Raw genomic sequence first — 12,500 nt, 5'->3', positions numbered from 1 at the left:
TATATATATATCTATATATGTATGTATATATATTTATACATATATGTATGTGTATATATCCATATATCTATATATCTATCTATATATGTATTTGTGTATATATATGTATGAATGTGTATGTATGTGTATGTATATATATATATATATATATATATATATATATATATATTTTTATATGTATATATATACATATATATACCTATATATTCTTCACACCAGGATCTTACCAATCAAACCATCAAGTAGATTCTGAGTCGATGGCAGGGTGCTTGAAAGAGGAAAGAGGCCTTTCTGCTTGTCTTCGTTTTGAGATAAGCTCAAGCTAATTTCAGTCGATTCGGAGTCGGGGGTACTTAGGCTAGCATCTGGGGACTCTTGTCTCTTCTCAGGCAAGATCAGATTGTAGGATTCTTGTGGAGAACTTGAAAAATTAAGGATTTCTTCTCCCTATAATTAGCAGATAAAAATGAAACATATGAGAAAAAAATAATAATATAAAATAGCTATTTGACTTAAAAAATAGCATACATGGAAATAAGGTCTACCAAATCAGTAGCATGACATAACAAGATGTGTCTACAGGAAAAAAATCATCAATTTATAATAACAATTAGTAAACTTAACTACTTAAACAAAGCACTGTATAATTAAATGAGCTATCTTCTGAGAAATATTTTAAAAATCTCTTCATTGAAAATAATCTGTAACAAATCAAATCACACCTTAACACAAAATCCCTGAGAAAGAATTGTCTACTGCCTACAATTGGTTATCTGGATTACCAAAACAATTCTCAGTCTACAAACAAAGAAAAATAATGATAAAGATGTATATCTATCCTCTCTAACAAGGATCCCAACTCACTCATTCTTGGTTTTGCCCCCTGCTGACAGTGGTACTGGCCAAGCTGGTTTACCTCCTTTCTCACTGGGTGTTGACAAGGTAAATGGGTTTGAATCCTTGTCAGGGAGGATAGTCAGCCTATACAAATGAACAAATAAAGTCTTAAAATCCTACCTTAAAATCTGTCAAGGGGTCTATCACAAGATCAAAGACCTGCGAATCAGCTTTGCTAGAGAGGTTGCCAAGGCCATCAGAGTAGCATGTTCCTGTATCCTTATCTGCCCTTAGGCCTCCAGTTTCCATCGTTATTCTGGGAATTTCAGCCTTGCCATGTCTGTGAAAGATATTTAATAAAAAAACATTTGAGATACAACAATACACATAAATTACATGAGATAAGTACATAATTACACTTTCAAGTACTAATGTTTAATCTTCAATGCAAGTTTGCAAAAACTTGTATTTTCACTAAAGTAGCCGAGAGAAAACCAAGCATTGCAGTTCAGTGAGATCAAAATGAACATTATGAGAAAATTCTAATTCTCAATCCAGTACCTCCATTCACTTAGATGATAATCATTTATTAACTTAGTTACATAATTTTGCTTTATTAGATGCACATGTACTCATACTTCTTCCCTCAGTATTTTCCTGACTATCTCAACCATTTTATTATATTGTTATATAAATTCTAGTAATTCTTTACAGTATAGACACACTCACCAGAAACTAAGTTCCCAATCCCACATCACAAATCTGATTCAACAATCTTAATTGCTGTGTAATATTATCTTCAGCAAGATAAGAGCTGAAATGCAGGAACACCGAGTGGACTTAGGCTATGAGCAATGCTTTCCATGATCTTTTTCCTTTATTTGTGGCATTATTGTTCTTGTCTGGAGATTATTACTTGCACTGACAACTGTAACTTTTTGTCCTCTATGAGAATATCATCCTCAATTTGCCCTACCTTAGTGCATACATACCATAAAGATTAACCGCACACCTTAATTCTCAAAGAATGCCTTATCTAAATTCATAACTAATCTAAATTTATAATAATACAAAAAAATATAACATAAATCTAACACTTCTTACCTCCGCTGTTCAAGGAACTAAAAAATCTATTTGAAGAGCTTCCTACACCTTTGACAAAGTTATCCTTCTGTAGGTAATAGAAGAGAAGCCAGTGTCTGCTACCCTCACAAACTGCAAGTCATCTTCCCTTTATAAACCCTCACATGACAGGATTAAGTCTCCCTGAATTGATTGTACAGTTACCTGTTAGTTTTATAATTGTGTTTACTATACATCTATTTCTATTTTATAATGGATCTCCTCTACTCTTACATGAACAAATAAATTAATGTAGAACAATCAACAGCTAAATGTTCAACCATAATATACATGTCCAACTGATAAGGCTCGATTTTGGTATAGAAACTATGTATAATTTTCTGTACTTATGACCATGAGTTCTTTGTAGTTATGATCCACATGACTATGCTTAGTTCAATATTTCTTTGTAAATTCCTTGATTCTCTAGCAGCTTTTGAATAGCATTTATCAAGAGTTACATTAGGCCTGAGGATGGAATCCAGGTGGATTTTGAAACTGTAGTCTCACTTTTAATAAATCTAGTTTCACATTGTGGGTTTTTCTACCATACTATCAACATGGTTGGAGAGAGTTGTATATACATAACATTACTCATACATCATCTGAAAATGCAAAAATGAATGTGAACCAAATAATATTTTGACACACCAACACCTACACTAATAATATCATTATTTTCTTTAAACCATGCACAGACTCTACAGATTTTCTGTATTTGACTACAAACAAAGAGAAAACCTAAGGTAATCACCATAAAACCATGGGCATTAACTCACTTATGCCAGATGATAATTAATTGCATCACAGAGAAACAAGTTCTAATGGTAAGTGTTAAGTACCCATGTCATGTGAATTGAGCCTGCTCTAAGATGTTTACCTATTTTTGGTCCTCACTGCAATTACTAGGGAGATATAGCCTCTCAAGAGTAGCCTTAAAGCTTCAATTTAGTCTCACTTTTAAAAAAAAACATTTACAATGCAACCAAAAGCACTGAGAGTGAGGTGAGTGTATGTTTTCTATACTTTTTAACTGTTTCCTCTTATGACTGTATTGGCTTGTATTTCCCTGCACTTGCTCACTGCACCTGTGGACCTGATTATAGGTATATTCTATCAAAGTAAGTATTTACAAGCCTCCCATGAAAGGAACCTATTTAAGCTCTAACTTTCTGAACATACATGGTGGGGGTTTGCTGGCCTTTGCTTGAGTGCAAAGTACTGAGGCTACAGTATCACATGCATCTTAACAATTACTACATTTATTGTCTTCAAAACCTTGATCCACATTACTGATATAGCATTAACAGCTTCCCATTGCAAATTACACGTTTCATATTTTTATGAAAAATTACCTAGTGAGAAGCAACTGCCAATAATTGTGTATATACATTACATTCAACTAACTTGATGAGAAGCATATTTAAAATTAAGTTATAAACAGAGAATATATTTTTTTTTTAAATGCTTATTTTTGGTGCTGAATCTATGTATACAGTCAGAAAACTGTAATTTAACCCTTTGATGATGGCATCAGAAATCTCTTGGTGGCAATGACTCCAGAGGCTTCAGGCAACTGTTCTGCCATTTGGCCCAGGAGTTCACTACATGTAGTGGAACTTTCTGCTCAGTGCACTCTACCCAGGACATTGAGTCGGTTTGTTATGATGGCTATAGGCATGGCCCAGCAGGTTAATAGTGGCAAGACAATAAACCACAATAATAGAAACAAAAATGTTAAACTTTATACTTTATGTTAATCAGCCAAAATACCCTTGATTTATTTCAAATTTAGCATAACTGTAGGAGGTCTGGGCCATAGGAATATGCATGCCTTCTATAATAATTTACTCTTTTGAACATACTATTATTTGATATATCATTTAGAATACTTCTGCAAATACAAAGTAATCTACATAAAAATAATAGAATATACTAAATAATTCCTGACTTATTACATCTGAAACTGTTCTATACATGTAGTAATAACTCATTATACCTACACTTACAAGTAAACAACTGAGAAAAAAGTCTTTATAATTGCAATATGTTAATAATAGCACACACTTTCTTGAGTATTGACATGAATACCCGTCAGTTTAGAGGCAAAGTTTTACTGTTAGAATAACCCATTTCTCGTTGATAATGGTTGATGGAAATTCTCTTAAAACAAAATAAAATCTTTATCTTGGGTCCCTCATACTGAAAGGTCACCTGACTGATGACGGAGAAGTGAAGTAAAGCTTATGACGTGTATAAGAACTTAAAGTAAACTCATTCCACAAAACTGTCTTGTAAAGTCAACAGTTGTCCCTGACAGTCTATCTAAAACTCGTCTTATACACGATGTTTGATTATTATTTGTTGCAAAACAAACGTATCCAACACAATCTCACACCCTCTGCAACACAATAACAAAAGGTTTGGAATCCCAGAGGCTCAATGTGCCATATCGATCCATCCTGCACATCCCTCATAATCCATTGAACAGAGTATAACAACATAACAACCTCTATCACTAGTACATGAATGACGTTCCTCCCCGAGCTCTCCCCGCAGGTATTCCCAGCTGTGAAGATGACAATTGTCTGCTACCTACGTGGATTGTTTACTGTCGACTTTCACTTGTTTCTCGGGTTCAATGGCTCGGTTTCCCTTGACTTTGGTGGGCGAGGTCTTTCCACTGTATATTTTTTTATTGTTGTTGCTAGGCTATTGTCAAACTATTGATTTGAGAGTTCCAGGTACGAGGATGACGTCCTGGATGTATATTTTACACTTTCTTTTTTAATAATAAGTTGCTGTACCGATTTCATGATATGTGACATAGGCTTATCATAATAAAAAGAGAAAAATGCGTAGCTTCAGACAAATTGAGGTTCCCAGTCCTCTTTTACAAGATATTCATTGTTGATCTCTTTCTGAAGATGATCCTTCAGTGCTGTTTCAATATAGTCTACTCTTTAAATAATTAACACAATATTTAAAAAAATCTATATCATGATAATCTGTTAATCATCTATAATTACCAGTCATTACGATAATAAATATGGTGGTCCATTTAATTGGTTGAATTGTTATGGTACATGTCTCCCCTTTACAATATAAAAGGTTTGATTCACTGTATAGAAGAATTCAGCATTATAAACAATCAGGCGGGTACCATTGCGTTACTGTAATGAGACACATCAGTGGTTAGACAGCTAACGGTATGCACGAAGAAAAAAAAAATCTTTGCATAAACAGTTAATTACTTACGATATCCATATGAAGTTACGACAATACCAATAAACGTGCCAATGTATAAAATAATCGAATACTGACAGAGTGAGATCAAGTAACAAAAAAAATCAAGGGTCTACCCACCTTGCCTAGGGATAACTGTGTGGATGCATGGAGACCTTACAATAAAGTTCAGGGTAAAGTGAAACTGCAAGGCGAGTCTTCAAGTGTGGGTGAGGCTCAGAGAACTCGATTGCGTGGCAACTTGTTAGTGATTGTACGCAATAGCATGCATATGTGTGTGTGCGTGTGTGCGTGCATTGGTTGTTGCGCGAGTTCGTGTGTCATAGTGTTTTCAATAAAAGAGAGAGTGTGATATATTGATATATTAGCCATTATGTCTTTCCATTGCAGTGATTTATATGCTAACGGTAATGAGAAAGTCATATTTCGATACTGTGAATGTTATAGAACAGTAGGAGCTGGGGACTAAGCGATTAATTGTTATCTAGGACACCACATACTTTCTGAAGTGAACAGTTTGTTCCACATGGTATGCAGCTGTGTGTGTGTGTGTGTCATTATATATATATATATATATATATATATATATATATATATATATATATATATATATGTGTGTGTGTGTGTGTGTGTGTGTGTGTGTGTGTGTGTGTGTGTGTGTGTATGTCTATATTTATGTATGTATGTATATACATATATCCGTTTGCATATAGACGGATAAGATTTCTGTGAGAATGCAACATTAATTTTTTTTTTTTTTTTTTTTTTGACTAGTGTGTATCGTTTGCAATCGCAAGGGTTCAGGTATGGCGCAAGGTCTCACCAGAAACCCGATGCCACTCTTGCTTCTGTTAGAGGTGAAAATATGACGTACTCAGGGGGCAGCCATTTATTCCTCTGTCAGATGAGAGAGTATGTAGTGTCTTGACAAAGTTGCTTATAGACAGATTGTATTAAAGTATACTGTACGACTCCCTTATATATATACATATATATATTTTCTTTTTATTCATCATCATTATCATCATCATCATCATCATCATCATCATCATCATCATCATCATCATCATCATCATCATCATCATCATCATCATCATCATCATCATCATCATCATCATCATCATCATCATCATCATTATCATTATCATTATCATTATCATTATCATCATCATGATCATTATCATTATCATCATCATCATTATCATCATCATCATCATCATCATCCATCGACCACTTTCTCACAGAGACCACGTCATGACAACGCTTATCCACCGCTTATGGGCTTAATTGCTTCTTTATTGGATAACATTTTTACGCTTTAATTTTAAGTCTAAGTAGTTGTAAAGATAGTGCAAACCCGGCTAATTTTAAAAAGTACTTTACTATTCCTGCTTTCGCTTAGTTTTCTGAATACCCGTTTTGAATACATATGGTGTGTATACTATTCGTGTAATGAGTGTATTCACGCGTGGATTGGGACGGACTCCTCGCTGACTGAAATGTTACTTTATAACTCAGTGTACTTCTAGACATGTTTCCTGGCGTCATTCAACGCATTATCATAATCAGTACCCTTAAGATCGTCTTCAAAAATACTCAAATGATTATCATAACCATCATAATTAAGTTGTTTATTTGCTTTAGAATTGTCAATATCTATTAAATCAACATTCTAAATTATCACTGCTACTTCCATTAGAAATTCATGATTTCACTGTCACTGTTATCATTATTTTTGTTGTGTGATTTTGTCTGTGTCTGTCTGTATTATCTTTGTCAGCATTGTTGTACATTAATAAATGTTTTAAAAAAAGATCCATTTATTTTTCCTTTTTTTCTGTATTAGATCATATAGAATCAGGTTATAGTATGTTAAACAAAGGTATTAATAAAATAGAGTTGGATTGACTGATTTCTTTATTTGGACAGAAGTTTGACCTGCTGCACCATCCATAAAGTTACATATTAGGAAAATATAAAATAAGAATAGTACACCATACCTTTCAATGGTAAATTAAAATCAATGACATTAAGTTCCTGTCACATTAAGCATATTTACACACTTCGTTAACATTTCTACTAACATTCAACTTCAAACTTCACTATGTAACTGAGTGGCAACCAATTTATATACTAACAATCATTCTCCTTTTTTTATTTTCACCAACATGGCCTAATTCTACTAATTATTATGACTCCTTAAAAAAAAATCACACATTAGCTAAAGTATGTTAAGAGGGGTACTAAGTAAAACACAGAAATCTATTAAGTTTTTTTTTTATTTTCTTCACACTGTCTTTCCTTACAAAATACCATATTGCATTTTAAGAAAATAATATACATCTAAACTTCATTGCAATATATCCTAAACAATTTATTATAAGAAATATATCAATGTGTATAATAACATAGGCATTCACAACACAGTCTCAAGAAATTATCTGAGTAAGTTTCACATCAAACCACATCTCTCATCATCACAATTACAAATTTATTCATCAAACATGGGAACATTTCTTCCCAGCCCCATTAGTACTGTACACCAGAAAAAAAGATAAAAAATATTATGATACATTCTCTTTGGCTTTTCATAAGAGATTAAAATAAGAAATTACCATCTCATATTCATTTTTCTTTCTTCTTCTTTTCCTTCTTCTTCTTCTTCTTCTTTTCCTTCTTCTTCTTCTTGTGCTTACTCCGTGATTCAGTGTCACTGGAATCACTATTAGCAGTTGCCCTCTTCTTCTTCTTCTTCTTTTTCTTTTTCTTCTTTTTCTGAACCTCCTCATCATCACTGCTGCTGCTACTGCTCGAAGAACTACTATTACTTGAACTTGTACTAGAGTCACGCTTTCGCTTTTTTCTTTTCTTAGATTTGTCTCTTAGTCTAACATCTTCTGCAACAGTTTTCTGTGTAACGGGGGTAGGAACACGGATAGGTGAGTAACGGTGTTTTCTCTCTGCTTCTTGCTGGAGACTTTCATTTTCATGCTGTGAGTGAGCAGGACTCTGCTCTGGGGAATGAGATGGGGAATGAGATGGGGAACGAGAATAGGGTTCTGAAAGCTTAAGTGAGGGATAAGTAAGCCCTGGATTTATAACCCGGCCAAGAGAAGGAGACAATGAAGCAGTGGGAGTATGAGCAGATGAAGGTATAGCCATCTCAGCAGGAACTAACCCTTCTGAGGTTTCTGTTTCAATTTCACCCTCTTCAAGTTCCTCTTTCTCTGCTGGCAGACTGGCAGCAGGTTCCTCTGAAACATCCTGACTTTTCTCCCTGTAAGTCTGCTCTTCTGTATCATTTTCACCTTGAACTTCTGCGGTCTCAAGGTGTGACTGAGTATCTGTGGCTGTTGAGCTATTTGTTTGTACTGTATTTTCCCCATCAGGCTCCTCCACTGAGCCGTTACCTTCAAATTTTATTCTTTTAAGCTCTGAATCGTCTCCTGATGATAAATTTCTCTTTACACCTTTTACATTATTTTCAGGATTTTCCTTAAGAGCCTCATCAACTTCTTTTGGATTTTGATTTACCTCATTATTTTCACAATAACTATTGCTGGTCAAATTATGGTCAGATACAGGAGATGAATCTTTCAGTCTCTTGGTACCTTCATCAATTTGACTTGAAAGGCTACTTTTCTCTTCACCAATGCTATGTCGGTCTTCCCTTTCACTCCTCTTACGGCTTCTGGAAGATCCATGTTGTTCATGAGGACTAGGGGACCTTCTTCCAGATCTTGAAGAGTGTCTATCTTGTTTGATATCTCCTTCTGCACCTCTCTTTGACTTTAAATTGTACTTTCTGTCTTCCGGACGCTCAGGACTTGAGGGTAGAGATCTACCACTCCTGGGTCGGCCAATTTGGGATTCTGTTTTTGAAGAAATTGTGATCTGGATGGATGGACCTCTCCTTTTGGCCTCTCTTAATTCCAGGCGATCCCACTCTGGAGTTGGACTTCTCTCTTCAACTTCTTTCTGCTTTTGTGTATCAAGATACACTTTACGAGTTGTTAGGCCTCTACCTGAGAAAATGGCATTTTCTGCACGCTTTAAGATGTCAACAGTGACTTTCCTCTCCTCCTCTGGTGCTTTGTTTTCAACTAATCCTTTTGGTGTCAGGGAGAGATCTTCATCTCTTTCCCACTTTGATAACTGTGGAAGAGGAAGAGGTGTGGCAACTTCTTCTCCTGGAGTACCTTCAGCCTCAGGAGTCATCTCCTGAGAGGGTATTTCATTTGAATCCTTCTCAGTGACAGAGATTTCATCTACATCATTTGGTTGTTCAATTGGTAACTCAGCTTCTACATAGGATGACTTTTCTACATTGTGTTCTGTTAGATTTTCATCCCTCTCCTCCTTTTCATCTTCAGGTGCTATTTCCTTGGACTTCCTGTTCTTTTTATCCCTCTTCCTCTTTTTCTTTTTCTCTTCTCCTTCATCACCTGATATTTCTCCCTGAGATGCTTCTGTCGATGCCTGAGAAGCTCTACGTTTTTCTTTTTTCTTCTTTTTCTTGTCATGTCTTTTCTTTTCAGATTTAGTCATGCCTTCTGCATCTCTCTCATCCTTTTCCTTACTATCCAGTTCCTCATCCCTATTTTTGTTTTTCTTCCTTTCCTCTCTCTCATCAGAAGCATGTGCTCTTATTTCATCTTTCTCCAGTGACTTACTTTTCTCCCGATCTAATCTGCCTCTTTCAAAATCCTTTTCCTTTTCAGGCTTGGCATCACTTCTGTCCCACCTTGATGTTCTGCCAGTCCTTTCCATCTCTCGATCTCTCCTTCCATCTCTATCTCTTCTGCTGTCATCTCTGCCTGATCGATCATCCTTCCTGTCAGTATCTCTGTCCCTCTTCTGTGAATCTCTTTCCCTTTTATCACTATCCTTGTCCTTCCTTTCACTATCCCTGTCTCTCCTGTCTTTGTCTCTTGATCTTCTCTCTACATCTCTATCTCTTCGGTCTTCCCTGTCCCTCTTATAAGCATCTTTTCTATCCACATCTCTATCCTTTTTATCACTATCTCTATCCTTCCTATCAAACTCCCTGTCTTTTCTATCGACATCTTTGTCTTTTCTGTCGGAATCTCTGTCTCGTCTATCACCCTCTCTGTCCCTTCTATCTGGATCTCGATCACGGTCACGATCTCTTCTGTCTCTGCCTGGTGACTTTCTGTGACTCTTACTTTGTAGTGGGTCACGTGACCTACTCCTGTAAGCTCTTGCATCATCTTGGTTTGGGGTGATTCTCTGCCCAGGAGCTTCTCTATGCCTTGAACTAGGCTTCAGTTTAGCATCACGATCCTCAAGCCTTTTTGAGTCATGACGACCACTGTGCTTGCCTTCCTCTCCATCTTTCCTAATACTGTCTGGATCTCTACGCACATCTCCGTCTTTTCTTGGAAACCTTTTGTGATCTTCATATCTGTCAATTTCTGGTGGTCTCCTGGCATCATCATGGTCATCCACATGACCTCTCCTGCCATCTGGATATCTCCGTCTTTCCTCCTCCTCCTCGAATCTCTTCCTATTTTCCTCAGGATATCTTCTCCACTCATCCTCATCATACGGTTTCCGGCCCATATCATCTTCATGCCTTCTGTCTAAGACATCCCTTTCCCTCCTTGGCCTCACATCATCAAACTCTCTAGCTGGATCTCGTACATCTCCGTACCTTCTCCCACCTCTATCATTTCTCCCCATCTCCATATCATATCCCCTTCGCACATCATCTCTCTCCCATGCTGGAGCAGCTAATAAGCCTCGCCGGTCATCATGGGGTTGCTGATGACGATCATAGGGATGCCTTGTGTCCTGAGTGCGCTGGTCAAAGCTATAGTCATCTCCTTGCCTGAATCCTCCACGACCACGACGCCCTCTGTTCCCTTGACCCCTCATGTTGTGGTATTCTGGATTGAAAGCATCATGACCCGGATGATCATATCTGAAAGAACAAAATTAGGGTTGTTTACCTAGGACTTTCAGTAAATGAATTACAAGACTATTGGGAAACTATTCCTACTGTGTTTTAAAATGTAATTAGAAAACTACTGGAAAATTATTTCTACTGTTGTTATAAAAATAAATATTAAAACTTTTACCTATTCTGAGGATCCCAATGAGCTGTATTTCCATGGTATGGGTGGTATTCCTCCCCTGGCATCACATGTCCACTACCAGCATAATGATCATATTCATTCCTGCTCCCATAATCTAATGCTGCCCTGAAATGTCCATTGAAAATTTTTTGTTTAAAATTTACTTCTTTAATAAAGTTTCCATTGAGAAAAAAAAATCCAAAATAATTAATTGATCCAACATAATTAATTGCTTCTTGATATATGTATGTTTTTTCCCATAATGCATTTATTTTTCATCTAATCTCTTATTGTATTTTAAACTAGTTTTCAACTTCCATCTTTAACATCACCTTAATTCAAAATGCACAATTTTAAAAACACCCACCTGGCTGGTGACCTTGTGTCAGGCAACAGAGGTCGCACTTGGAGGGGAGAAGACTTCATTCTGCGACTTGGGCTTGGAGTCCTGGCATAGGAAGAGAAATGTAGGAATCCAGTACTTTCTGATAATAGCTTATAAAAGAAGAAACAGATTTGTAAAAATATTTATCTATTTATCTATACATATAAACCTCTAGCTTACCTGCTTAAAGTCAATGACTGATTTGATACCGATCTCTCTTTGGTAAATGATGGTGACCGTGGAGACCGATATGACAAGGGTCTGCGAGGTGGTGTTCTGCTCCATCTGCGTCTGCCAGGTGACCTTGGAGACCTCCCAGATCCAACACCAAGACGACTTCTTGACCTAGAACGGGAACGTGACCTGGACCAAGAACGCTGACGTGGTGACCTTGGCCTATAACGGGGTGGAGTTCTGAAAGGAAAGGTTGATTAAAATATTACAACTGTGAAATACCAAAAGTTACTGCAGAAGAAAAGGTATTACAAATCACACACAATGGAGTCCAACAACACCATGGGAGTACCTACCTTGAACGAGATCTTGATCTGCTCATGCGATATTTCCGTGCATCTTTCTCCCTAAGATGTCTTTCAAAGGCTGCAAGAGGGTCGTCAATAACTCTGCAAGCAGGGAATTAATAATTAGACTACATTGGGACTTTATTCTCTCACATTATCAACCCCTACTTTTTCTAATTTCCATCTTGATACCAAGATGATATTGAAATATAACTGAGCAGGCAAAACTTCATATAGAAACTATGAGAAACTCATCACAGAATGATTACTTACTCCATTTCCCTGAAAGGA

General features: G+C 36.4%; 2 protein-coding genes across 6 annotated transcripts in view; both read right to left on the bottom strand.

Moving 5' to 3' along the window:
- LOC125036350 (golgin subfamily A member 3-like) overlaps window positions 1-5,474 on the bottom strand; it is a 22,281-nt gene extending 16,807 nt beyond the window's left edge. The window contains exons 1-3 of one of the 3 annotated variants that reach the window (XM_047628914.1): window positions 5,326-5,474; window positions 1,018-1,177; window positions 228-447 (exon numbers count right to left, since the gene is read on the bottom strand). In XM_047628914.1, the coding sequence (XP_047484870.1) occupies window positions 228-447; window positions 1,018-1,146 (349 nt within the window). In that variant the 5' untranslated portion in view covers window positions 1,147-1,177; window positions 5,326-5,474. Of the gene's footprint in view, window positions 1-227; window positions 448-1,017; window positions 1,178-4,469; window positions 4,577-5,325 lie in introns of those variants that run through there. The other 2 variants (XM_047628913.1, XM_047628915.1) reach the window with 2 other exon arrangements.
- A 1,992-nt stretch (window positions 5,475-7,466) lies between these two features.
- LOC125036529 (serine/arginine repetitive matrix protein 2-like) overlaps window positions 7,467-12,500 on the bottom strand; it is a 52,235-nt gene continuing 47,201 nt past the window's right edge. For 2 of the 3 annotated variants that reach the window (XM_047629191.1, XM_047629194.1), the window contains 6 exons: window positions 12,483-12,500; window positions 12,219-12,311; window positions 11,869-12,102; window positions 11,671-11,751; window positions 11,307-11,429; window positions 7,467-11,149 (listed from right to left, as the gene is read on the bottom strand). The exon at window positions 12,483-12,500 is cut by the window's right edge and continues 51 nt beyond it. In XM_047629191.1, the coding sequence (XP_047485147.1) occupies window positions 7,831-11,149; window positions 11,307-11,429; window positions 11,671-11,751; window positions 11,869-12,102; window positions 12,219-12,311; window positions 12,483-12,500 (3,868 nt within the window). In that variant the 3' untranslated portion in view covers window positions 7,467-7,830. The remainder of the gene's footprint in view (window positions 11,150-11,306; window positions 11,430-11,670; window positions 11,752-11,868; window positions 12,103-12,218; window positions 12,312-12,482) is intronic. The other variant, XM_047629192.1, reaches the window with a different exon arrangement.

The sequence above is a fragment of the Penaeus chinensis genome, chromosome 21, assembly GCF_019202785.1.
Source record: "Penaeus chinensis breed Huanghai No. 1 chromosome 21, ASM1920278v2, whole genome shotgun sequence".
NCBI classification, from domain to species: Eukaryota; Metazoa; Arthropoda; class Malacostraca; order Decapoda; family Penaeidae; genus Penaeus; species Penaeus chinensis.
The sequence above is the reverse complement of the archived record's forward strand: the minus strand, read 5'-3'. Positions and strand labels throughout refer to the sequence as shown.